This window comes from Myiozetetes cayanensis, unplaced genomic scaffold, assembly GCF_022539395.1.
Source record: "Myiozetetes cayanensis isolate MyiCay16 unplaced genomic scaffold, myiCay2020 scf10, whole genome shotgun sequence".
NCBI classification, from domain to species: domain Eukaryota; kingdom Metazoa; phylum Chordata; class Aves; order Passeriformes; family Tyrannidae; genus Myiozetetes; species Myiozetetes cayanensis.
Genome location: NW_026086605.1, coordinates 25937079 through 25964841, shown reverse-complemented (window position 1 = coordinate 25964841; position 27763 = coordinate 25937079). Strand labels below are relative to the sequence as shown.

General features: G+C 38.5%; 1 protein-coding gene and 1 long non-coding RNA gene across 2 annotated transcripts; one reads left to right on the top strand and one right to left on the bottom strand.

Moving 5' to 3' along the window:
- Positions 1-2895: 2895 nt before the first annotated feature.
- On the bottom strand, positions 2896-5647 carry SFTPD (surfactant protein D). Its single transcript, XM_050335360.1, has 3 exons — positions 4726-5647; positions 4032-4109; positions 2896-3281 (listed from the first exon to the last, which is right to left on the bottom strand). The coding sequence occupies exons 1-3, from the start codon at positions 4871-4873 to the stop codon at positions 2905-2907; spliced, it is 603 nt and encodes a 200-aa protein (XP_050191317.1). The 5' UTR covers positions 4874-5647; the 3' UTR covers positions 2896-2904.
- Positions 5648-5869: 222 nt separating this feature from the next.
- On the top strand, positions 5870-22459 carry LOC126650504 (uncharacterized). The gene is made up of 3 exons (XR_007631439.1): positions 5870-5941; positions 11369-18645; positions 19562-22459. It is a non-coding gene; the product is annotated as an uncharacterized LOC126650504 (long non-coding RNA).
- Positions 22460-27763: the final 5304 nt, after the last annotated feature.

The following is a 27763-nucleotide window of genomic DNA, read 5'->3' as shown; positions in this document are numbered from 1 at the left end:
AGCTTTATTTAGATTTATTTAAATATCTGAAAAATCAGTTAAGCTCAGGCTGCTGCAGTATCTATTGTACAGAGTAAAGAGCACTTAGAAACCTTTTCAGAGGCTTTGCTAAGCCAGCTCTGGCTCTGGTCCATGCTGTTGTGGAGATGACATTACACAGTCCCTGAGAACTGGCCCTCCTTCCTGAACACGGTACTGCATCTGGCCCTTGTCTGTTGACAAGGGAAGGTGTGAAGGCCAAACTGCAGTCTGAGTCTTTCTACAAATCAGAGGATGCTGTACTTCCCTCTCATTCAGATTTAGGAAATAAATTCAGTGCCCAAATCTTGAACCAATCTGTTTTTCAGGCCAAGACTGCTGTTTCCACTCATGTCTGCTGTCAGAAGGGTTGCTGGAGGTGGCAGTGTCAGGCAGAGTAACAAATATTTGCTTTGAGGTTTTTATGTCCTCACCTAGAACCGCAAGTAGCTACAGTGTCTGAACAGGGTTAGCATCTGTAGCTGTGCAGTAACACACAAAGTCCTTTACCCTCTTCCCTGGGAGTCCACAGGGGAAATGGCCAAAGTTGGGGTGGTGGTGGCACATTTGTTCCAAGGCACAAATTCATTAGATTAATGGTGAAGGCAGCCACTTTTTCAGACACCTGCAAATATCTCTAATTATGAGATAACTCTGTAACTCTCTGGAGATAAGCAGGATAAAACAAAAAAAAAAACTTACCTTGGCTTTAGATGTTTGGTGGCGGTGGGGTGTGTGTCCAACTTCATTCTCAGGCTGATGTTAATCATTGTGAACTTCCTAAGCTTTACTGGAATATGATGAGTGGAAAACTACTGTACGAGGCGATGCTCACGATCCTGTTTCCTTGTGCTCGTGGCAGAGTTGGTTTCACAACAGGAGTCACGCAAGGCTGAGGACGTGGGCAGGTGAGCTGGTGGGTGCAGGCAGGTACAGGTGAGCTGTAAAATATTTGTGACTGAGAATAGAGTTTGAAAGTGACACAGTGCCTATGGACTCCTGAGTCCTCACTTGCCTTCTCTGAACCTTTCAGCTGGATTAATACAGCAGCCTACCTAGACCTCAGATGACATGGGGTTCAGTAGTTTATATTTTGGCTACGTTGTCCAGAGACATCTTGCAGATCTCCTTACATACTAAACACATGCAGGGATAAACTGAGAACTTTGCTCACATAAGTTCTATCTTTGCATATGTTGAGATAACTTTACAGCTCTTGGAAAAGTGGTCCTATTTAGTATGCATTGTGATGAAGGATTTGAATACTGCTGGAGTGAATAATTAAGTAACCTGTGGAGGTAGACCACCTGCAGGCACCAAATTGTTCAAGCAGAAAGGTGCCTTGGTTTGAAGTTAGCCCTGCTGCATTAATCATCCTAAGTAAATATCTGCAAGATAAATTGCTTAGCTTGCAGAGAATAACAGCAAGAATGATTTGCAGGCCCTGACATCAAACACAGGGCTGAATTGTGGCCAGGAAGGGCCCTGCCTTGTCACAGAGCAGGTGGTGAGACCTTGTGCTCAAAATAATTCAGTAATTGAACTTCAGCCAGTGCTGCAATGTTGTGCATGGCAAGTTGCTGCTCTGGAATTACAGTGATGTGCAGAGCTACCAGGCTCCAAGCAGCCCCTTTGCTGGCCCCTGGGTTCACACCAGCTGTGAGCACGCCTTCCCTCCCGAGTTACCTTCACACTTTGACTGTTCTGTCTCCATGTCACACAGAGGGGAATATTTCCTAGCTCAGCTGTCCATGACCAAGTTGGAACTAGCACAGTGCGAGTGAGTGTGACTGATGGCCAGGCATTTGGATTTATGTGTATAGGGGCATGCCCAGACACTCAACCAGCCTTTGTGCCATGGCATGGAGCTTATGCAGAGCCTTTAGCCTGAGCTGGAAAGTGCAGGCTCTGAGCAGCTTCTGCAACGAGTGCAGGGTATCGGCTGCTTCAGAAGGGTAGGCATCCACCAAGCTTAGCCCTGTGGGGATCTCAGTGGGGGTCTGACAAAAACAGCTCCATGGTGCCCAATATTAGTTGTTTCTGAATCTTGCAACAATCTAGCTTAAAAAATTTGGCTTTGTCACAGCTCTACTGACCTAAACAATATAGTAACTCCTGTTAGCTCCTGTGTGTTCCCTCCCATGCACATCCCATGTGGTAGGGAACCTTGGGTTTCTTGTGCTGCTACTCCTTTGAGTCAGAAAGGGATTAGGAATTGCTGAAGGGGCTCAGGACTGGTGGCTTCTGGCCACCACTTTTGAGGTACAGGAAGGTTAAAGACCTGCTGACTCCAGAGTTTCCCATGGGAAATCTAAGCTGGATGAGTCCCCTGTGTGCTCATGGCTTTGTGTCACTCTCTCAGCAGTGCTCATGTCTTCCTTCAAGGGACCTGTTGTGGGTGAGGGTGGCCAAGGAAACACAGGCTGAGCAACAGCAGTGGCAGCAGAAGTGTCTGTATGGGTAGTTTTGGGTAATTTTGGTAAGGGAAACTTAGAGAAAGGGATCAAAATACACACAACTTTGAGGCTCATGGATCAAGGGGTGCTGGAAAATCTTATGGCTGCAAGTCACTTTAGGTAGGTGCCCAAGAAATCTACTTTTTGATCTTGTAATAAATTAGCAGGCTAATAGCAGTAGAAACCCACAGGCATTAGTATTAAGAGACTCAGTGGGCAATGAATAACAAAACAGGCAAAATGGCCACTGGTTTTGTTATAAACAACTTCCTCTTTATTGTTGGCATTTGTTTAAAAGATAAATCAGGCTGGGAAAGAGTGGATTTTATTTTTTGATGCTGCATTATATGAGTTCACTAGCTACAGATGAAGAGACAACCAAGAGAGAAGCATATTCCAGAAAGCCTGCCAGAGAGCAGCAAGGGAAGCACTAAAACTGGCAGACAATAAGGCGATTCTGATTGCACCTTTTGTCGTTCCAAGTGCCATCAGTGTACATCTCCACACATCCCTCTTCCCCTTTGCCAGAAGGTTCATTTAAATGCCAGTTAGTATAGCCTAGCTCTGTACCATCCAGGAACTGGAATTTGCCTGGAATAAGAGATTCCTTTACCCCTAGATAGGCGTAGGTATTAAAAGTTTTCACAAAGTACTGAATGGCATCATTCTCGCCTGGGTTCCTCGGAGCAGCAATAGACCCTCCAGCCTCTTTGCATTTTTGCAGTGTAGTATTGAAATCAGCTTTTTTCCCGTTAGTAGCAAATATTTTTCCTCCAGATTCTGTTATCCTCTTTTCCAAGCGAAGGACTGCAAGATGAGGTGAAAGCTGTTAAACTTTTATGCATTTTTTTTGTGGTCACTGCCCATTTTAACTCCTTCTATTTTCCTTCATAATTTTAGATTAAACTCAGGAAAAGGTAAAGGAAATGAGAACTTGAAATCAAAGCTAAAAAAAAAGGAAGGAAAAAATATAACCCACAAAAGCCAGAAGAAATCTGAAAATGAGGAGGGGGAAAAAGGGAAGAAGCACATAAATAGAGGCAGTGAAACAGGAGACACATAAAACAGGTTGGAGAAATAGGGAAGGAAGTGAGGAATTCTACATTTGGAAGAAGTATATGACTTTCTTTGAGACTCTCTCTAAGACTCTGAGATGGTTTGCAGTATACAGATGTCCTTGACATTTAGTGTTATGTGCTTGAGTGAGTGTGATCTAATCGTGCTTGTTTTTCCATGTTTTCAGTGTTCAGTTTATTTGTCTGTTGGGAGCATGAGATGCCCATGGAGCAGTTCAGCATAGGCAGGGGTTTTAATCTGGTTCATTCTTGACTTGCTTGCACTCCTACTTCAGAACTGTTACCCAGGCATCTCCTGCTAACTACGAAAATCTAATTCCCTATCCCCCCACTTGAGAGTTATCATGCATGATAAACAGGATATAAATAGAATGCAACAAAACTGCAGAAAATACTGCCTTTTTCCTAAGAAGCCATTTTTGCTCATCTTTTCTATCCCCACTAATCCAGTTACAGCAGAAAGTAAGGGCAGATAAAATACCTCCTTCCAGTCTGGAAATACGACGTTCCAATCGATGATTAATGTCTCCCATTTCATTGTCAGCCACTGGTATGAAAGCTATGAACAAAAGCAGCTATTATGTACTTTGTGTTACAGTCTGAGTCTTGGCTTTCAAGATAAAGCACGGGTTAATCACGAAAAATGAATATGAACTTTTGAAATGTTTGACATGGTTTAGTTTACTGCTGTGTTTTAAACAGGGGATATCTTTGTACGTTGATCTCTGTAATGATAGGGGATACGTTCCTGGAAATTACCTCCAGAGCAGTGATGTTTCTGGAAAACTGGAACTGGTAAACTGAATTAGTCTTCCCTCTAAGCGATTGAGCCATTCCACGCAAAACACTGGCACTTGTGCAGTAGGTTTAGCTGATTTTTAACTGTTTCTAGGGACTGAATCCTTGACAGAATTCTATAAGCTGTTCAAACCCTTGCTTGCAACTCCAGCTTAGCACTCAGCAGCAAGTTCCTTCTGCTGTGGAAAATTATAACCTTTTCTTTGTGAATTGAACCACTGCATCATTAAATAGGAGAGATTTAGACATCTTCTTTCATACAAAGAATTAATAAAGATATGATTATTTTCTCTCAAGTAGAACCCACATCAGATTATGCAAGATAGCACTGAGTTTACAAGGCGTAAAAATGAAGCACAACAGATAAAAATACGTACCTGGTATAAATCCTTCATCCCTTCCATCTTCAGTCAAATACTTGAGAATATTTGAAAAAAATCCTGCAGGTTTACCTTGAGCACATAAGGGGAGCAGGAAAAAAGCTACTCCTAAGATTTTGTGGAACAACTGTGGAGACAGCATCATTTAAAGCCAAAGGTAAAACAGACAGGTTTTCTCTCCAGTGTAGAGTCCTGCATTAAAAAAAAAAAAAAAAAAAAAAAGGAAAGATGTTTCAGAATTTTGCTGTCTGGGTGTGAAGTTTTCTGTGTTAAGCTTTGCTCACAGTGACATGAATGCCATTAATGTAGTTACAAAGTTAGCAGTTAGCTTGTTTCAAACCATTAAAATATTTTTCCAAAAGACAGTCGGCTATACTACAAAAGTCCGCAGAGCAAAAACCCAAAACAACAGATACCATTATATACCATTTAGCCCCATGGAAAAAGCTATAGTTTCAATTTTAATTTTACAGGAGAGCAATAGACACATGGTTGCTTTAGCAAGAGAAGGCTGGTTTAGGACAAACTGGGTCAAGCTGTCTTTATTGATTGGTTTAAGAACAAAACAATTGTTAATGCTCATTCTTCCATTGCAGCATCCATTTTTAACATATCTTCACAGCAAGTGGCATGGTCTATAAAAATAGGTGAAAGTGATAATAAAAATGTTGAGACATAAATCAGAAATGGAAAAATTTGTAATAGATTAATAGATTCAATGTAATTTAAGCAAAAATCTATTAAAAGATGTTCAACTTACCTAGCAGCTCCAATATGAATTAAGAAAGGCTTATTAAATGGTCTAATTTATAGAGCATGTAACTTGAGATTCATCTTCTTACTTACAGGAAATACAAAGAACATGTCATATGATGTGAATTTGCATATGATTTTCTTCAAGAGGCAAACATACTTAAAATGTGAGGAAAATACTTGAGGGCACTTTTTTAATTTGTAGAAACACTTTCACACGTTTTAGAACACCAAACCTAGAGCAGAACAAAGCAAGTTTCTCAATACGTGTTTGAAATACCTGATGTTTCCACAGAATGGCTGTGTAAATGTTAAATTGGAAATGTCACTGAAGATAAGCCAAAACAAATTCACCTGGAATATAATATGCACCATCATTCTCGTTACAGACCGAGGACTTACCAGTGATAATGACTGAAGCAGAACCTCAGAGCTGTAGCAGCAAAGGCAAAAGTCAATGGTACGTCTGTAATGTGTGTGGAGGAGACAGCTACAGAAGCACATACTCAAATATCTTACAGAATACTCCAGGGTAAGTTTATAGATCCTAAATAACAGTTGTCTCCAATAGAACAACAACCTTTCAGTGAAGGAAAAAGCTGCTCTACACCAGTCTTGTGAGTACAGAGGCCTCGAGATGAGGAACATCACTGAAATGCCTTGCCAAGCATTTTAGAGTTATTCCCAACTGAGAGTTGGTTTTATTTAATGGAGACTTTCAGGAAAGCTCTTTGAGCCTGCACACCAGTTCAAACAAGTAAGATGTGGTCACATCATCCTTGTGGTGTCAGGCCAGTATCCTGATGTTGCAGCAAGGCTAACAGCCAAGACAGCTGAGCTTTGAGACTAGAGGGGGAGCATAAGCAGTATCCGTATTAGTTTGAGGTGCTACTGGATCACCTCCACAGGCACTCTGCACTGTGCCCTGCACATTCATACTTACCTCAACAGCTGACGTAGAGTCCTTTGTCCTCCATGGTGTGCCCACAGATGCCTGACTAGGCATCTGTGCCTGCACCATTGTTTATTGAGTGCCCTAGAAAAGGCACCAGTCTTGTGAAAAATAAATAAGCAGTACCCATTTGTACCTACCTTGACAGAGAGGGCTGTTTTAAATTTGCACGAGTAACCTTTGTTTAAAGTTTTTTGTTAAATTTCAAGTTTCTTAGCTTTTGAGAGCTTGATGTAATGCTTTTAATAACCTTCTGGCAGAGGTTTTCTAATTTGTTTTTTGGAAAAACCCCACCAAAGCCAAACAGAGAACATGAGACGGGCCATTACCTGGGTTCTAAATGAGCCCTAGAAAAGGTCACTGGCAGAACCTGGGCCTTTGCATCTGCGGTGAGAACAACTTTAGCACTTCAACTGCACCTGGAAGAAAACACAGGTTAGGCAAATGTGAGAAGAAGATCAGGTTTGGCTGCATTAGTGGGTTTCCCATGCTGACTTATGGCCTGGGAAACCTGGAGGGAGACAGAATTTTTCTTGTGTTAGACTCCTGAGGAAAACTGCAAGTAATTTTGATAAATTATAAAGTTTCCTTTTCTGGATTTTCATCAGCATATTAATAAGATGGAGCAAGCTAAATTAGAAATTTAAATATACATATATTTCTACTATGCTTGTTTATGATTTCCTAACAGAATATTTTATATAACCATCATAATTTGTAAACTATTTTCTGACCTTGCTCTGAGCCACATAGCACAGAAACCCAGCAAGATTCAAGGACACAGACCTGATAAAGAACAAACAATTTTTGAGTAGTGAAGCAACTTTTCTTCCATGTTTCCACATGTATCTTAAAGGGGTTTATGATTTCAGTGCTAGTGAAGCAAATGAAGGGTATTCCGAGAGCAGGTTGTGTTGCACAATGTAGGCAGGTAAAGTGCAAAACATGCTAAGGACAAACATTGTCCCTAGCAAACATTGGTCAATGCTGCTTTCTTAGCTGGTTCGAGAAATACAGGAAATACAGACACTGGAGTTGAATTTCAGTTGATGAAAGTGGCTGTGTGTTCCTTCCAGTAAGTCTGTTTGTTAGCCTTTCCTTTGAATACTTAGCTTCCTAAAAGTTAGTTCTTCTGCTCCATAGTGTTAGTCACACCTCAGATAACTTTAAAAATTCTTTCCTTATTTTCTGTTTGCATTTAAATGCCCCTAACCCCATCCATATTTTCTGTTTACACTGATTTTTCTGCTGTTCTGCTGTTGCTTCCAACCTGTCTTGTTACCACCTTGTCCTGTGTTTTCTGCATTTCATTTTCTTTTCCAAATCAACACCAGACTGTCCCCAGCAGCTCCCTTCTGTCTGGAAATACCAGGAAGGGCACAGATCATGTAAGACCTGGTGCCTCCCCTTCTCAGAGGACAGCTGAGGCTACTTTTGCTAAGCATTAAAAACAGGAAGGAAATAATTCAGCAAGATATGCACACCTGGGATGGCAAATTTCAACATGGGGCTTTTGGTTTGGTTTTGTTGTTTTTAAAATTGTAAGCAGCATTTCAGAGCAGAAAGTCTTCATTTTACCCGGAGACACTGTGATCAGTGCATAAAAATGCTACTGTCATCTTGCTCCACTGACTTAGGTTATGTATGAAGGATCCACGTGGAGGTCACTAGGTGTCTCTGATATGTCACTCAGTGCAGTTCAGCTGAAAAACACAGAAAGAAATCAAGTTTTCAAATAGAAAGCAAGACAATATCTCAATTTCTTCAATAGTTGTTGATGGCAAAATAGCATTCTAATGGGAAAAACCCCTCAAACCTCATGGTTATGAACCAGATGAAACTATTATTCCATATATTTTGTGGTTGTCCTCCGTCATCTGCAGAAGGATAAATTCGCTCAGGTTTTACAACCATAATTACCACTGCCACAGGCTCCTCAAGGGTTAAGGTTCCCTTGCTCTCCAGTACTGTTCACCTCCTGAGCAAAAGGGCACAGATGAGTGAAAAGTTTCATTCCAGGTTTCACTTGGCATCACAACCTGGATTATCACCCTTGAGCCAAATTCTGCCAAACCTGGGTTTCCTAACAGGCACTTCAAATGAAATCCAAGCCCCTTATAACTTTTTAAGGTGCTACGGTAATTTCCAGGCATCCTGTATCTATTGTGCTTTAAAATCAGGTATGTTTGTATAACTGCAGGTTAATATGATTTTATAACAACGTGTTTCAACTTCTGGTAATCATTTGCAATCAGATACTCTGAGGTCCAGACAAACATGTCTCTTGTACCATTACACAATACTCCCAAGAACATTATTTTCCTCTGGTTCATAGGCATGGTAATAAGACCATTAGTCTTTCTACCACTTCTCAAAACCAGCTAACAAATTTCCTGGTGGCAAATATTTCTTCTCCTACTTGCACTTATTGTTTTTCTAAAGAAAAGCTGCAAATAAATGTAAAACACAGATGAACCTTTACCCTATTTTGTATTAAAAAATGGCACTACTAGGATATTGCAGCAGCAAGCACTGCTGTTTTTCCACATGAAGGTCTTTTTTTTTCTGGAAAAGAACAGAACAATAATGCAATTATTCTTTAAACTTGGTTTTAAAAAAAAATTGCAGAAGACACAGCTCACAATTCATACAAGATAAGGTAACTCTGCCAGCCTGGGTCACATCCTGTCAGTTATGTTCACCTAAGGCTGAAAATGAACTCAATTTACTCAAGAACCATTTGCTTGTTTTTGAGGTTTTTTTTAAATCAAATTTCTACAAAAATCAGGCAGTCACAGAAAAATTCTCAATTTAGTATAATCAGAGGTTAATTTCTTCCCATGTGGTAGGGATTGATGGGGGCTGGTGTGAGCTTTCTAAGTGCTCAAAATTGCTAATAGTATTCCTAAGCTAAAACAACTAAATAAATTATACCACTATAAAAGAAGATATAACTCTGGACCAGAGAGAATTCTCTCTGAAATAAATATCCATAATTTTTATGGCCATGGCCTTAATGTTAAATATACTGTAACAACAACTGTATTCAATTTATCTTATGTGAGACACAATCCATTTGCTTCAAAAGGAGTTGAAATTTTGCCGAATTTTACTTATACTAAGATTTTAATTCTTAAAATTGGCTCCTATAGCAAATAAGTCCCTTATTTTCTGATTTAAACATCTTACATTTGCATTGTGTTTGTGTAGCAAATTATTATAAACTAAGAAAAAAACACTAACCTGGATTTTTCCTGGTCTGGTCATTATAATCCAGAGATTATGTTTGCTCTTTGCACTTCTACAACAAGATTGTATCAAAATTATTTTTACTACCATAACAGAACACAGAAACAATTTATTCTGTTTCTTCTTGTGACAACCTCTCTGTCCATTAGAAAAAAATCCATTAATACATAAATGGAAAATTCAGATCTTTCACAAAAGATAGACCAAAATGCTGGTGTTTTAAACAGCATTTTGGGGTATAAATTGATACATAGACACACAAAAAAAAGCTATCTAAAAGAATAAGATAACCATTTCTGGATAATTTTCCTCTGTGGAACTGCAAAGAATAAGCAACATTCTACTGAGTATGTACCTACACTGGGTTTTTAATTGCCATGTATGAAACCCATGAGATACAAACACATTCCAGGCTTGTCTGTAGATTGTTGCTTTTATTAGGGAATTTTATTTCTTCCACATATGGTGGTTGACACTGGACTTTTTTTTTTCCCCTCTGAAATTCATAAAAGTTAGGAGATAAAAGTCCATGCAAAGGAATATGGACATAACTTTTTATGAAGAAGGCAGAGAACTGGCAGAAGTTCCTTTGATATCCTCAGTTTTATGTATGAGGCATGGTCAAGACTTTGGGCACAGAACAAGGAGGTGCTTCAGAGTGGTAAAAAGGGGGAGGCCAGATCGTAGCAGGAGAAGAGCTGAGTGCAATGTTATTTGGGGATATGTTATGAAAATAACTGAGGTTTTTCATTCAGTTACCTGAAATGCTGCAGATCCACTGTGAACCATAAAGGGGAAAGTGCTGCCTAGCAGTTCTTAAATAAAAACACCACATCTGAGGTGTTTTTACTTTTAAGCAACATACATGTTCTTGATTTTTTTTTTCCTATTTTTCAATGGTAATGGCTAAAACCAGAAAGAAATTGGAATCTCAGAGCTAGCCTAGGTGCTTTTTTTATTGATGTAATAAATATTAGCTTTTGACTGAAAAAAAAATACCCTTTTTTCCCTAAATGGATAACCCCCCCCCCAAGTGTTTTGAAGTCTAAATCTGTTTAGATGTAGATGATATATTGTGTTAGATTTTTAAGATTTTACACATTAAGGACTTTAACAAGAGATTTCTATAGTCAGCTTGAAAACACCAATGTGGTAGAAATAACCAGCTCATTAAGCAAAGAAATAGTATACTCCACAACTGGTTGGAGATCTATGTAAATGAATATGCTTATTTGGTTCAGATAGGTAAAAACCATGTTGGTAGTGTTTTTTTTTTTTCTTGGATGGGGATCTCTAACATGATGCCTTTTTGTGACAGGTAATCACCTTGCTCTAACAAAGAATCTGCATGAGTAAAAGACTCAAAAATTGCTAGCAAGGTTTACTTAAATACTAATAATTAAAATTTAAGTGTTAGCTTTAAGTAGACCTTCCACTCTTTCCAGGAGCTTTAGTGCAGCTAGTCAGAGCCCAGGAAAATTAAAAGGTATTAATTTAGCCTTATTTTTTCTCAGTGTAACCTGAAAGTAAGAATTTTCATCATGGCATAATCTATTCCCTTCCCATTCAAAACTTTTGGCTAAAATGGTATCGTGGTCATAAGTCTTAAAGCAAGCTACTTTGTAAAGCAGGTTCACACTTTGGAATCTATCCAACATGGTACTGGGTGTACTTTTTCCATTTCAGAATCCCTGTGTGCTCCCTGATCAGTTGGAGTGCTGCATGCAACCTGGACATGGATCATCCATTGCCAAAGCTGCCTGAAGATCCAAAATCTTTCCTACTTGACAGGGCTTGTGAAAAGATCCCATCTTTCTCCTCAGTATAGACCAGGGAACACTGCCCAGAGTCAAGTCCAGCTTCCTTGGGGCTCCCTGCACAGAGGCCACATGTGGGTGAGGAGCAGGATATGAAGTGTTTATGAATGTATTTTTAACTCTATTGCAAGGTAAGTATGTGAGAATTTGCTACCCATGGTACTCTACTGAGCTGCCCCTGCTCACCACCTACCCAACTGAGCAAGCAGTGAAAATATTTTGTAAAAGAAATATTTTGTAAAAGATTGTTTTCTGAGGGAATGTGCTGCTTTAGCAACAAAATGCGATCTTTGGCATTTATACACATATCTTTGTCTACTTGGATCTAATGAAATATTTATCTTAGTTTCAGAAGCTACACTCTATAAAACACTAAGATAATTAATTGTAACTGGTACTGTTAACATTTGCATAAAACAAAAAATTAAATGTGGATGCTGAGTGAGTCAGTGTGTGCTTAAATATGACACAAGCTCTATAATCAAAGGTGAGGTACAAAACCTGAGACCATAATTGCTCCAGTGAAGTCAACTCTGGGCATCTCTTTTAAGGCAGAAACTATTAAGTACTTGGAAATGCTTCCACTATGAAGGTATGGGCAATTTTAACTTCAGACTTTTCCAATATCCCAGGTCAAACCTTGAAATTCTCCTCTAATCTTCACGAAGGCACAGAGACAGCCTGCCATGAAAAATGAATTGTAAAGTATTCCCAACCCTCCAAAAGAGAGAAACACATCAGATTAAGCACATTTTAATTATGTTAATCACCTACCACATTTAGCATTTTCTTAAGGATAAAAAATTACCTAAATACGATTCATTTTAGATTTTACGATACAGAAAATTTGCAGCGATTTTATAAACCTAAGGCACAGCATATTTCATTGTCTCCACACTCTGAGGTGGCTGAAAGGCCATTCTTTAAAATTCACAGACTGTGAGACGATAGAGGTTGCACTTTTTGTCGTTCCAGCTCCCATCCGTGTACATCTCTACACATTTTTCTTTCCCTTTGCCATTAGGCTCATATTGGTGCCACTTGGTGTAGCCCAGGGGCACCCCAGTTATATAGGTAAACTGGCCTGAAGTCTCACACTCTTTAATGCCCAAGTAAGCATATTGCTTGTACTGTTTCACAATGTCCATAATAGCTTTATTCTCCTCCTCATTCATGGGAGTTGCAAGAGTTCCTCCAGCCTCTTCACAGGACCGTAGTGCAGATGCAAAATCAGCTTTCTTTCCATTGGTAGCAAAGACTTTCTCTCCTACTTCTCTTATTTTCCCATTCAAAGCAAGTGCTGAAACATGAAAAGAAAAAACCTACTTAGCTTTTTAAATTTTCTGCAGCCTATTAAAGAAAAAGCAAAGAAAGGGAAATCAAGAGACGAAGAGCAAAGGTGGTAAGAGGAAGAGAAGGCAAAAATGAGAGTAACGGATGAAGAGAAAACAAGATCTTAAATTTTACCAATCCACTAGTTTTTCCCTAAGTGTATTGTTATGCTCCTTGTGACCATCTGTCCTTCTCTCCAAGACAAGGATTTTCCACTCACATTTACTACATACTCTGTGAGCCCTGTTATATTGAGTGTGCTTTCTAAAGAGGATCAGTTTACTTAAAATCTGAGTAAGTGAAACAGAGAAGTGATATTTTTTTATGAATTCTTTCTCAGTAAGAAACAATTTACCACCCTCAACAATCTGGTTTCTGATAAATAAAAATATGTGGTACAAAACTGAGGAGTTCCCATGAATCTGTGTGGAAAGTGCAACATCAGTTGTAATATTTTTCAAATAACTCAAATTTTAATAAATGTGTGTTACAGTTGCTAAAAGAAATCTACTACTCCAGGGAAACAGAGTCTTGATTTCCCGAGCTTTGGATGAGAAAATGGAGTTTTGGGATGCAGTACTGTTTTCAAATGCAATTTCTTTCCTGCAAGTCATGAATCTATAATTAGCTTTGCCTACTGAGCTTAAAACTGTTTGTGAGCTGAAATAGTAACAAGAAGAAGAATTACCGGCTTCAAGTTGGAAAAGTCGGTGTTGCAAATTTACTAAAAGATTGTGGCAGTCAATGTCTGGAGAACCAGGTAGACCTATATAGATAAAATTAAAAGTTATACAATCGAGCAAAACTAGGCCCTGATGATAGGAACAATTCCCTTGACAAAACTAATAATTTTCCAGAACTAGCGTGTAATAGTTTTTTTTTTTTTACATCATTAGGTGTAAAATAAATATTTTCCCAGTAATTTTTTCATGTTGTTGTTAATCTATTGTAAAGCAGACTAGCAAAAACATCCAACCCTCTAAAATGCTACTAATTCCCCTCTGCACAGAACCAACTAAATTTTCCTAGGTTGAAGAACTTTGTTCGTTATATGTGTGAAACTGGCTTTGCAAAACAGAATTTGTCTCATTCTACTAAATGGTGGTGAACAAGCACAAGGGAGATTTTAGAGAGGGACCAGTTCCTATGACACCATACCATTTTTTTTTTTAGTGTGCAGGGTGAATGCTTTGTGTTTTTACAGTGGGATCTTATTTCAGTGAAGGCATAAACACTTGTAGAGGAAACTTTCTGCATAGATAGTGTGAAATAGAGCCCATCCAGCAGTGCTTGCTAAAGGTGTACTTTAGCAGTACTGTAAAGCGTTGTAAAGGTAGATTCCTTTTTCATACCCGTTTCCATGGGAAATAAAGGTCCTACATGTAGAATAAAGTCACTAATGTGCTCCCATGATCACATTCCAATTATTGACAACTGAAACAAATAGCAATGTAGAACCACAAAATATTGCTGCATCCACAAGTTGCAATTTTGCAACACTTATTGCACTTCACAATCGATTAAAAAAACCCATATTTGACCTAATAAAGAGAGTTTATGAATAATTTTGATAGTGCTTTAGCCTTGTCAACGGACTTGGAGAAAGCATTTCTACCTAGAAGGAAAATTACACAGTGCAAACTGTGTTCTTTATCAGTCTACTTTTGCACATATCATCTTTGAACACTAGAGCAACATGCCAGAATCCTTTTAATTACACTTTTGAGTATTGGATAGCATTGCCTTCATACTTAAAAAAAAAAAAAAAAAAAGAAAAAAAAAAGAAATAAAAGATAACTTCTCCTGTGAAAGAAGCAATTCCCGTTGGAATGTCAATGGAAAAAGCACTGCAAAGACATATTTGTATATATAATATTTATATCTTAAAGTATTTATAACCTATTCACTTCCCCTCTTCTCCCAGAAGAGAGAGGAGGCTTGTCTTTTGAGAAAAAAAAATAAATATTTAAACTGCCTGCTTCCTCCATTCAAGTTTTCCTTCCCCTGCTTAACACAGCTGCTTCCTTGAGAGCACACGTCCTTCTGTGTCAATGCTGCCTTCATGACAAGGATCTGTTCCAAAAAAGGGAAGTTTACTTACCCGGTACACGTGGCTGTCCTTTCAGAACATCTCTTCCAGGGATATCAGGCAGCCCAGAAATTTCTGGACATTTACTTAATGCATGGCAAGTCACTAACAAAGCAGCTACTGCTGTGAGTGTGTAGGATGAGTAAGACAACATGATTGCTCAGGCCAGCTGTAAGAAAACCCACACATTTGTCAGGCAACGATTTTGTAAGAAATTATTGGCTCATATAATTGCAAATTCTTTAAATTTACATTATTTCCTTGTTTAAATACAGTCTATAGTTTAGGTGTAAGAGATTTCCCAGATTATTTTCTACCATTGTGTAGTTTAAACTCTTTTTAGTCTGATTCAGCTTGACGTGCTCATTACAGAATGATAGCCACACATTTGGGAGTAGTGAAGATAAATTATCCCTTTTGCTGTCACTGACTATTTGTTGGATTTATCCTTGAGAAATGATGGGCTTGGATGTAACTGATCACACTTATGCCATTAGTTGGCTGTTAAGGACTATAATCACTCAATGATGCTTATGATACCAACCTGAAGGGCACAATCTGTTACAGTGGTTATTGCAATGTTTTGGAGCTAGTTAGCAATCTCTTCAACCACAGTACTATTTAAGCACATTTGTTTGACATAAACAGACTGATAGTGTTTTACACATGGGCAAAATGTTACAGCTCAGTTGACATTCCTATCTTGTTTTGAACAAAATTCCACAAGCTTGAAAATGTCAGAGTTATTCTTGTGGAAAATGCATTTTTGCTGGTTAGCAATAGGCCTATTAATCTTATTTTATCCTTTCAGATATAACATTAAGTACGGTTATAATCTTAGTGCTATTATGACTAAAAAGCACTCAAATTATATACATCGTGGGTTTACAACACAGGGAGTGGGTATGCTGTGCAGTTATGAAACCTGAATTGAAGGACTGTAAGTTACTGTGTCATGGAGATACTCAGTTATTGACATCATTCAGTTGAAATAATAAGAGCTATAAAGCAAGGTTCAAGAGACAAGGATTGGTATCCTCATTTCTAATGAGGTGATCGTGTTGTGTTGATTCTCATACAAAATATGTAACTTAAGGCTCATCCTCCACTTTTCTAGTGGCATGAATTAGAGAGGATCCTGTACTACTCTCTCTCAAAAATCTCCATTCTTAAAAAACCCAAAAACAACCAGATTTGACACATAATATATGTTCTAAATCCAGCACCACTCAAAATTGAAAATAAAACCTTGGTTGGCTTGAATGCTGCAAGATTATTAAAATCTGGGTTCATCAGTAATAACAAGGTATTTGTTTCAAAGTATATATGCCAAGCAGAATCAAAATATCAGTTACCATTTGTAAAATGGGCTGAGATTTTTACAAATAGAAGTATTGTTTATATCTCCCAGATTGATTCTGTCATAGAAGAGTTTTGAGATTATTCTTAATCTGCATCAACACCAAACTTGTTTTCTAGGGGAATGTCTCATCAAAGTCAATTCAGTAGGACATACCCTTGAAGATAAGAATATTCAATTATGTCATAAATTTGTAGCATATAGTATCTGTTTAATTAACAGCAGTATCTATTCTTCATGGTCAAGAATTTCCACTTTAAAGAGTGGGAACACATGAGCAGTATTAAAAGCGCTTTTGAGTTCTGTCTGTTGAATCTGAAGTGTCTTGATCTGTTTACCCTTTAATGTATTGAAGGCTAGCAGACACCTCTGAAAATGCTGGCCAATGACTTAGAGAGAGCAGATTATTAAACCTACCTTAGGTGGCTAGGAATACTTACATCCCTGAGATAAGGAAATGCAATTACAACACGTAGCCTTTGCCTGATGATCATCATTCAGGGAATTACGTTTGAATGGACTACTGCATCCAGCTCATAATTGGATTATGATGCAGAGTCAAAGTCTTGATCAATTATAAAGCAAAATGGAAGAAAAACCAGCTCTTCAGTTTTAATCCACTTTTAATGACCTTCATCAGTCATTACTATCTAGTGTCCTTCAGGCGTGTCCCCATCTACTAAAATTGCTAGTATAAGCAAAGTAAAAAATGACTAATAAAGGAAAATTCAATTTTAAAATGTAAGTATGACCACAGAAATAAAAAGAAATGGGTTTGCCTTCTAGCTGAAATTCCTTGTGATTTATGAAGAGGAAATTCAACTTACCCTTCTGCTTCAAAGTGAAGTGAAAGTGCAGTTCACACAAGTCCCCTTTATATGGTGTCATGTTTGTTGAGTGACACCACTGAAGTGGAGACTGGATGCTGAGGGTACAAATGAGCTTTTTTAGTTTCACTCACACATTTGTTATGCAAATACTGAGATCAGTTTTAAGGCTTGAGCAATTTCTTATTCTTTTATAACAATAGAAAGCCAAAATTGTAGAAAATACAAACTAGAACTAACAGACAACCTCGGATTTGTAGACACAGACAAAATGTATAAAGACATAAAGTAACTTTCCATGATTCCAGGTCATATTGTAAAAATCGTTTCTTGTTTTTCAAAAGCAAAAATGTCATATAACTACCAGTTATTTTTGTAACAGGAAAGGTATTCTTGTGAACTGAGGAAGCATGATACCTCCCAGATACTCTGATCTGGAAGTCAATTCTAAACTTTGCTTCCCATCTCTGTATATGATGTACTTGCCTTACCTTAATATAATTTTCTAGCTGTGTGTTACACTCAATGTTTCCATGACCTTCTGGTCTCTCTCACTTGTAGTGTATCACTGATCCTTTCTTGGCCAGAGATGGATCTTGGAAAAACCTCTATATGTGAACAAAATTCTCAAACGGGCAGCATTTTCAAGAAAAAAAGAAACCAGAATTTTCATTCCTCTGGTTTCCCAGGAATAAATATTGTGATCTTGTAAGTAACTTCCTTCTGTTTCTGATGTCTTCTATTGTAGGATGTTTGATCCTAGATGAGGTTTGTTTCATAAACCTCAGCAAGCCAACATATCAGTCCCTAAACTGTAAGATAAAAATACCTCTGTTTTGTCAATTTATACTGTGGTCTGTTAAGGATAGGATGTTTTCTATTATTATTATTTGTATTTTACAAGAACTATTAAAGTTTCATTATGATCCCTAACTGTAGTGTCTTTCTACCCAGCAGAACTGACAGCTGCAAGCTGACAGGCTTTAGGCTCTGTCTTCAGCGATTAAAAAGGTGTTTAATATCAACTAGCTGACCTAGCTAAGAGAAGATTCCAAAGGAGGAGATATGAGAGGGATCCCCTTTAGAAGTAGTGCAGTTACTTAAATCCACTTCCATTCACAATTGAAAACCTCACCTTGCAGTTAAAAGTGCATTACTCAGCATGGTCTGTCCTCCCTTCAAAAAGAAACCCCACAAACAGCAAACTGACGACAAACTCAGTGTCCTCTTTAACAAATTATCAATTAATACTCACAAATTTATGTTATAAAGAATCTATCTTCAAGTCCTTCCTCTACCTAATACACAGCAAAGCTTTGAATGCAGGTTAGTCATTTTGCAAAACCTCTCACCCCACCAGTGGAAACTGTTTCCCTCTGTAGTCCAGAAGAGGTAGATGAAAAGAACTGGTATTGAGTGTATAAGACATGGATTAGACAGTACCCAAAAGATAAAATACTTTTTTTTTTTTTTTCTGAATCCCGTTGCAACTTGGGAATATCATGGACACCGGGCAATTGAGCACCATTGAGACAGAGGTAATTCTGTTTCTGAAGGGTAGCAGACCTCTGGGGTACCTACGAAATTTCTGTAGTTGCAGGATACGACGAAACTTAATGGATCCAGATTTTGAAAAGTAATATTTTAAATTACTAGGTGCCCAAGTTTTAGGGAACCTAACTTGCAAGAACACAATCTCATACAGATCCAGTTTCTAGGCCGCTCTGCAACAGTTGTAAGGGTTAATTTTTCTGCTGTATCACTGCCCCCATGTATCCTTCCCATGTAGATGCAACTTTAATACATGAACATGATATAAATCTCTGCATATTTGTACTGTTTCTTCCATCTAACATGGTTTATAGTTATAAAAAAATTAAATAAAGAACTGAAAATATTAAACAAAGAAATCAGTAAAGCCCTACCAGCCATTATCTCCGTCCATTCAGGAAAGTGTGGCATGAGCAAAACATGCCTTATAATGTAAGGTATGGTTTATATTATAAGGTAGGAAAAGCTCATTATCTTTTACCAAAACTTCCAAAGAAACATATATTTGATAACAGTTGTTCTCCCATGAGTCAGACTATACTTACACAATAGATGCTGATAAGAAATCTAAAACATAATCCAGTGTGAGAGATTACTTAGCCATTAGATTTACTTTCCTTAGTTATGTGGCAGAGAATGAGGGAAAACAAATATCCTAAAATAAGGAAGAAAGAAAGTAAATATTTTCTTCTGCAACTTAGCACCCCTGTAGAATAGCTAAAGGTATTCTGAAATTCGCTGGTAAATCTGTGTGGTAATGGCTGAAGGTCTTTAGCTGTGAAACACCCACAAAACCCTATCAGGGAACTTTATTGATTTTGGGGGGCCCCAGGTACTGCACACCTCTTTCTATCATTAAGAAGAACGATAAGAATTTTAAATATGCTGTGCTGTTAATCCCAGTGAATTAAACCCAAACCCTGCAATGGCCCCCTCAACCATCAGCAAAGGAGAACTTGGAGAAAAAAGGAATCTGATTTTCAAAGACGGCACGTACCCAGAAAGACTGCTTTATATAACAGCTGTGCATGCTACCCTCAAAAACTAACTGCCAAGGGGGGTTAAAAAACAGAACTAATATTTTATAGCCTTCACACCTATCATTTTCAGAATGTAAGGTAAACTCTTCATTTTGGTCACACTGTTTTGAAGTGAGCTGATTACTAACTGATTATGATAACTTATCATATCCTAATCAGCATAAATGCCACACTCACATAAAGCACAGTACTGTACAGCCTTGTTAGTTTAATTTAGCAATTTGTGAGACATTAATCTTAAATGTGTCTCTGCTGCAAGTTCCTGATACTGGCTCTCTGAGCTTGTCCTTGGCACAACATCTGTGTAGCAAGCAGGTGTGGTCAATTCTCCACGTTTACCTTGTTCAAAACAACAGTGGTTTTTAATATTTGTCTAGTATTTCCACTGTAATCTATTTGCTGTGCTGCTATAGAGCTTTAAATCATACAGAGTTAAGTGCCTATAGTTAGTTTTAAGAATTCTCATTGGTATCAGCTTAAGACCTCATGAGAAATATAGAGCACTAAACATATGTCACCTCTTAAATCATGAAACAATCCAATGGCTGAAGTCCTACCTCCTCTCCACCTGCAGTTAAACTTTACTGAGAAAATATGGGAAGGCAAACAGTCCCCCACCTTTGGAAAATAAGAAACACTGATAAAATAATTTGTATGCTAATTTACAGTGTACTGATGCAGGAATAGGATTTAAAAAAAATGTAGAGAATATGGTACCTTACTACACTGCTAATACTGAAAGATTAGAAATTCTGCTGTGGGTAGGTCTTAAAATTTATATTAGTGCTGTGTGTACCCTAGACTTGTGCCACTTTAATCTGAGGATAAGAATCTTACAGGAAGAATGTGATTGCTGATGCTGCATATTTATATTTATGAAAAAACATGGCATCAGTGACATGCTGTCAGCTTAATAGCACACTTATTTTGGGCAGTGGATTCCAGGGCAGAGATTTCTAAGTTTAAATGTAGATGGAGGAAAATAAGGAACGCTGAATATAGATCATGAGGTTCCCAAAAAGAGGATAGTGGAGATAGGGAACAGAGCTTGGAATACTAGACTGTACTGAATAGCCCTCTCATAGCATTGCTTTTGCAAAATACAGAAAGCATAAGCTTAAGACAAAAAAAAATATAAAAATTTAATAAAAAGGCCTCAAGCAAAACACATACACCTTTCAACCTATTTTCCATTCTGGGAAAAGCAATTCAAACTATGCCAGAAACAAAAGAGATGACCAGGTTTTCAGAGCTTTTGTTAAAAAGCCAGTGGTTATCTCCAGCCAAAAAACTTACACCTAACTTATACCTATGTTAACAAAAGAACTACTTGCCCTTTGCTTTTAGATTATATCAGATTCCTTCTTTATCATATGATTAAAGGAATGGATTTAAACTACATATTCAGAGTCAGCAAAGTACAGGACATCAGCAAAGCAGCCTCTCAAGTTATATGAAGATGGTAGGCAAGCTGCTAGAAAAGTCTTTTTGACTGAATCATTATTTCTAAGCCTTGAAAAAAGAAAGAGAGAAAATCAACCAGAGCACATGAGTAAAGGCATCAAGCAGCTCTTGCTTTGACAATAATATGGTAGATTTTTAGACACAGGCTTCTTCCTTCAGACAGGACAAGTACTCTCCCCTTCTCCCTTCCCATATTCTTTGTCCAGGTTTAGTAAAAATTTAGCCATACTGTAATCAGCTGCTGTTTCGTCCTTTCATAAACAAAAAGAAAATCACAATCTCATTCTAACTTCACAACCTAATAATGATTTTCAGGTCTGTTTCTTAACTGTTTCACAGGTAAAGTTTAGAGAAATGGTACTCCTGTGATACTTGAGGAATCACATTTTTGTTTCCAAAGCATCAATTCACTCTTGTATCCTGTAGGTCATATTATCAACTCTATAATTCCTCCTTGCATCTTCTACACCATGTAAGTAGCTCTCTATGGGAATACTACATAACAGTATGGAAGAACCCTAACCTTTATTCAACAACACAACAAAATTACTCACTGCAGTATCAATTAGGGGTGTCATGATGGAGTAAATATTGTCTTTTTTTTACTGGAAATGGTGGAAAGAGCAGTGATGGAAGTGTCCTGCCACACTGTGTTCCCACAGAGGTGAACTAGACCATATCCCTCCTATCAAAAGTGGTAATAGGAAGCAATTTATGCTTGAACAGCCACTGGCCAACATTGCCTTGGAAACATATGCTTGCAATTCATATCTTGCCCTTATAAATAGCCATCTGGCCCCTGTTATCAATTTAAAATAATCTAGCCTCCAGATAGAAAAAAAATATATCCTGCCAAGCTCTTATTATGTTGTTATTGCCGGCAAATGGCCTGTATAATGTCTCACTGATAAGTGTTAGAACATATATATCCAAAAACATCGTCAATATTTTATTTGCCACTGAAATTCAAAGCCCTTGGGAGAAACTTGTTATTGAAAACACATGGCAGAAAACGCAGATTTACAAATGAAAATAGTAAACTCATCAAGCTGCTGTTAAGGTCTGATGGTCAAAGTGAAATAAAGCTGCTTTGCATCTTACTGAAAGGACACCAACGGGTCATGAATTCCCAGGAAACAGCACCTATCAGGGTTGTTATTGCTGTTATGAGCTGAAAATTAAGAGGTATTACAGAATTCTTTTTTGCACAGAATTTTTCAGGAGACTGAACACAAAATTCTGTATGATTTTACTGACTGTGCTGTTTGAAGAACATAGACCTTAATATACTGAACCTGCTTCTTTAGATTCTAATCAGTGCAAAAGCATAGAGGAACACTTTATAGATCTTTGGTAGCAGACAGCTAGTAAGGCACTTCATTATTTCATTTTCCATGAAAAGCAGAGATCGTGAGCACCTAAGGAGTTGGTGAAGCTCAGCCCTTCATCCATCCAGCTGCTGCAATTCCATGTGGTGGTTCTGTGCTTCACCTCCAAAGAAGCAGGATCTCTGTTCCCAGGGCTGGGGGATCAGACAGCAGCAGCAGCAGCAGCAAGTTGTGCTTTAGGGCCCCAGCCCTTGCCAGGCTGAGGTGCTGCACTGTGCTCTGCCTCTCAGCAACAGTGTCACACAGCAAAAACTTCTGCCTGTAAACCCCTGGCAGCTCCAAACTAGCCATGCTGAGCATTACTGAGGAGATAGCTGGAGTGCTGAGATGGCAGGGAGAAGCCACACACTGAAGTCCCCAAGAAAGAAGATTATCTCCTAATCTTTTATTGATACACCTGGGCTGACTTGAAACTATACAAAGCACAGATATTGCAAAGACTTCAGTGCAGAAATGTTCTTGGAAGAATCCTATAAGGGAAAATGAGAAAAGCTCTATTTAAACCCCCTGGAAATTCATCTAGTAGAGAGAAAACAAGGAACAGATGAAGACTCAGAGAAACAGAAATAAAGCAAGTAGGAAAGAACAGAGTCCTACAACCTCAGATTCTCTCTGGAGAGATGGGGACATCTTGAATATTGCTTGAGGCCAAAATGATTCAAACTGAAACTGTTTAGTAGGTTGTGAAAATACAGCAGACTTAACTTGAATGACAAATCAAAGAGAATATTTAATAACTCTGAGAAATGTAACAACCATGAATGTCAGCTACTTAACTAAAAAATATCATTTCGTTATTCCACGGGGGTCACCCCTTACAGCCTTTATAGCAGCTTTATATATAGTTTTGAAGATTTAACACTATTTTTCTTAATAAGACAAAAGAAACTCCACAAAATTGTTAATAATAATTTCAGCTACCTATTGAAATCTATTAATTATATTTATTTATAAATTTGTTGTAGCAATCACTGCTCTGATTTGAGGAATGATTCTAAGTGATTGGCATGCAGCAATCCAGCCCCTGTGTGCTCAAGCAGCTCACTGCCTGCTTAAAGAGCATTTATCCTATTCTTAGTGAGGCAATGTGAACTACAGCCTGGTCTGGAGATTTCATATCCATTCTGCTAAGCATGACAAATACATGCACATCTGTACAATGGTTTATGTGTTTCCCCACACCTTTTCCATCTGAAATGCAAAAGCACAAGCAGCATCTTCAGTTCATTTTGTCTCAGATCTCAATGTATGTGTGTACCATGCAACTACACAGCCATTACCTCATTCCACTCTTATTTCCACAGCAGTGACTATGAAAGATGTAGTCGATTGCTGGCCTGTCCATACTGTTCTGGAAATACAAACAGTGGCACAACTATGGGCACCATTCCTGTTGAGTATTTTTTTCATTCATTCTGTCAGAGACATGAGCTTCCAAAAAAGTGCTGAACTAAAACAAATCTTTTGGCATTGGTGTAGCTCATACACACCACAAGTACAGTGAAGTCTACTTAAAGGTCTCAACCAATATCATCAGATAAGTTTGCTAAATCACTGGAGCAGCTGTTGTCCTGCTAATAATATATTTTCCTCTCCCATCTCCTGAAACATGTCTTCTCATGTCTATCACGAGTCATATCCTTGCCCATTCTGTGAATATTATTGTCCACATTCATGAGAGGTTGTAGCATTCCCTCTATAAAAGCAGGCTGCGATATCTTAGAACCTCTAGTTTGTGAGGGAATGGACTGCAACAGAGACACCTGCAAACATCTGCAGCTGGCACACAGGATATGCCTGTTTCTCAGGAGTGGGAGTCTACATAAGAATGCTTCTAATTTGCTTATTTTTCAAGTAGTGTCATTCCTTGTCTGCCTTACCAGACCACCTCAGGGCTTTAAGCTCAAAAATAAGTGTTGCATAGTTTTTTTCTGTGTCTTTTCAGATGTGTTCAACCCTGTGCAGAGCCCAGCCTGCTGGGTACACCGAGTGCCTCTTTCACAAGGTCAGGCCATTTCCATTGTTCCCATGGGCAATCCTCTAAAGCTGAAGTGGGTTTTAAGTATTAACTTATAAAATTTAATATTCAAAACCTGGAGAGCAACTGTGCTCCTGAATGTTTTGGTACCAGTGTTACCATGCCAATGGCACATTGCATTTCTCTAGCATCTATTTTTTCACACAAATGGAGCTCAACTGTCTAATAACTCCCATCTTTTATGTTCTTTTAACTTTCCAGGGAAACACACTGTGCCACTGTAACAGAGATAAGTGATGTAAACTATTATACTTTTCAACAACTCAAGCAATTTGCCAGAATAAAGACCAAATTCAGAACTATTCAGAGAGTATTTGACAAAGACAAACCGCAGGACTGCAGTATTCAAAACTCTGGAGAGCTCCCAGTAACTCGAGACAGTGTGTAATATACAATTTTCAGTGAAGTGATATATAATACACTTAAGCACTGTAGACAACATGTGAACCATTTCATAAATAGCTTTTACAACTGCTATCGTGTGCTGAGCTGGCAGCTTTTCTTGCCATACAATGTCCTGCCATACTGTTGCTGACACTTAATCCCCATTTATTAAAAATACAGCTTTTGCTTTAAAATAGACTTTGAAACATGAAATGAAAAAGAAATGAACATTTTTACTTTGCCTGTAGAGATTTTCCATTTAAAGGCTTTTAACCTTTTCTCATCATTAGTCATGAAACTAGAAATGCACTTCAGTCATGAAAATGGAAGCTGAGGTTCTCCAGATGTTGGCAATTTCAGTTTTAAGCTAAGTACCAGGAACTAGAAAATGACAGCACATAGAGAACAATCTGAGGCTTCAAGACAATATTTGCTTTACTAGCTTTTGTTGCACAAATAAAAGATCTGCTTAGCAGACTTATGAAGTACCAATACCTCCCAATTTTCAGTTTAGCTGCATGTCTCTGGAATAAAAAGCTAAACAGGTTAAAGTGTTTAAAAAATGCATCACTTCCTCCCGCCTTTACCTTGCTTTTGTGAACACATATTGTTTCTTAGGCAGGGTGGAGAGGGCACGAGGTGACAGAGGAGTTAAAAGGTTGTGATCTGTAGGCAAGGTATATTGATCACACCACTTCTGAGTGGGACACCCTTACAAAGGTGTCATTGGATCCATAAAGTGCAAGGTGGGAGAAAATCAGGAGAGTAACCAATGTACACACTATGATGGTGCTTAAGAGATTTCAGGATTTCTATCTAAATCTGGTGAAATGCTGTGTCCATCTCAGCTAAAGCAGCTTGTAGTAGCTTAGCTTCTCTTGAATCAAAACAAAAGTTTGAATCATAAACATAATAAGTCTTGGGGCAGGATGGAAAGTTGCACAGAGCCTTTCTTTGATCATATCTGAAGCAGAAGGCAAAGGTGGCCAAGAGCTGTAGCCCAGCAGGGCAGATGGGAGGAAGGGGAAGAGATTCTGCCCAGAGCTTTCCCAAGTGAGCACAGAAAGCCTGATAGGGGTGCAATGAAACACTGATATTCAGTCTGCTGCACCACTGAGCTACTGCAGGCCCATTTCCATGAAGCCCAGTGCAGCACACTCAGACTCTCTGAAATCAGACACCTAAATATGGGTTGATTCCTGCTCTCACATTCTGTATACTTAGTCCAGGTGCTTGAAATTTTATCTGAATTTTAACACTCCAGAAAGAAGATGCCAGCAGTTAAACACTGCAGAGTCTTCCTCCCACTGCAAAGCTGCCAGAAGCTTCTTGAAGGATTAACACACAAGCTCAGTTCTGAGGGACAACCTGTGCCACTACTTAAAGACATAAAAAAGCCAGAGCACACAGAAAGCCAAGAAAAAGCTCTCACAGCTGTCTACCCTGAAGCACTGATGTAAACAGTTCAAGCTGCTGATGTCTGAAACTTCATCGGGTTCACAGGGCATAAAAAGAGATGTTGGTTGCAGGTACCTCAGGATAAATTCACTTGCTCTAGAGACAACAGAGTATCCAGTCATGCTGCTAGTGCTGAGAGGTTTGGTAGAGGGCTTAGAAGAGGTATGAGACTGTACCTAGGTTTCCAGGCTCTCCTGAAATTATTTATTCTCCTAAGCATTATTGGCCAAACTACAATCCAGGAATTATTTGTCATTCCTTATGTCTCCAGGTGCTAAGCCTAGGAGTAGGGTCATTTGGTAATGCTAAAGTCACAGACCCCTGCACAACACCTCTCCTCTGCATGTTTCACACCAGTTTGATGCCTTTACAACAGGAAACAAGCCAGAGCAAATAACATGCTTTTCCTCTGCTCTGAGCACAAGTTAACCACCTCTTTCCCACATTTATGTGTTAAAAGAAGAAAATGAAGCAGTAAGTACAAGTTGCTACTGACTGAATAGCTTCCTGTTTGCACCTTGTACTTTCCACTGAAAATGCCACTTGAAAAATTAAGAGCAGGAAAAGAGCTTTTCAAAGATTGTGTTTTTTCACGTGACAGGATAGCTCTTCCTAAGCCTGTACTTAACCTGAAATTGTGTTTTAGCAAGATAAGCCCAGCAGATGATTAACAAATGCTGCTTTCATCCTGAATTACTCAGAAGCTCTGCAGAGGTCATATTAGCACAAAATGAGATGGTTTTAATCAGAGGTATAACAGCAAACACAGATTAGTTCAAATTAATGTAAAATTAAGTGGTCATCAGGGATGCTGATTTAAGCCCCTTGGAAAATAATAGAACACAACTTCAAACTCCTTCTTTCTAGCACATAATGAAGAAAGGTGTCCCTGAAGAAAGAAAAGTTGTCCCTAATACATGTGGTGAGAAAGGTCAGAATTTAGGGCACATCTGATAGTACCTTGCTAAGTTTAAAAGTTTCAAGTAACATGACTTAATAAAGGCTCATTTTCTATTTCCAGGTCTGGTTCCTGCCCTGTGGACTTCTGTCCAGCCTGAGAAGTTCAGTCTGCTCCCATGCAACTGCCTTCAAAGCTCTCAGATTTCAGCACTGCTATTCTACTCCTCCAAACACTGGTTCAGCACAGGACAGTTTACTGCAAAAGCCTGGATTAATAGAGTTATAATTTCACTTGCAATGCTGCACGTCTAGGGTAACTCCACCAGGGATGGATTTTCAGCAGTGTAATACAGAGCAGAGTCTGGTTTTCTAGAAAGGAAGGGAAGCAGCTTCATTTCTGCACAGGAGATGTAACAGCTGGGGAACCCCTTCC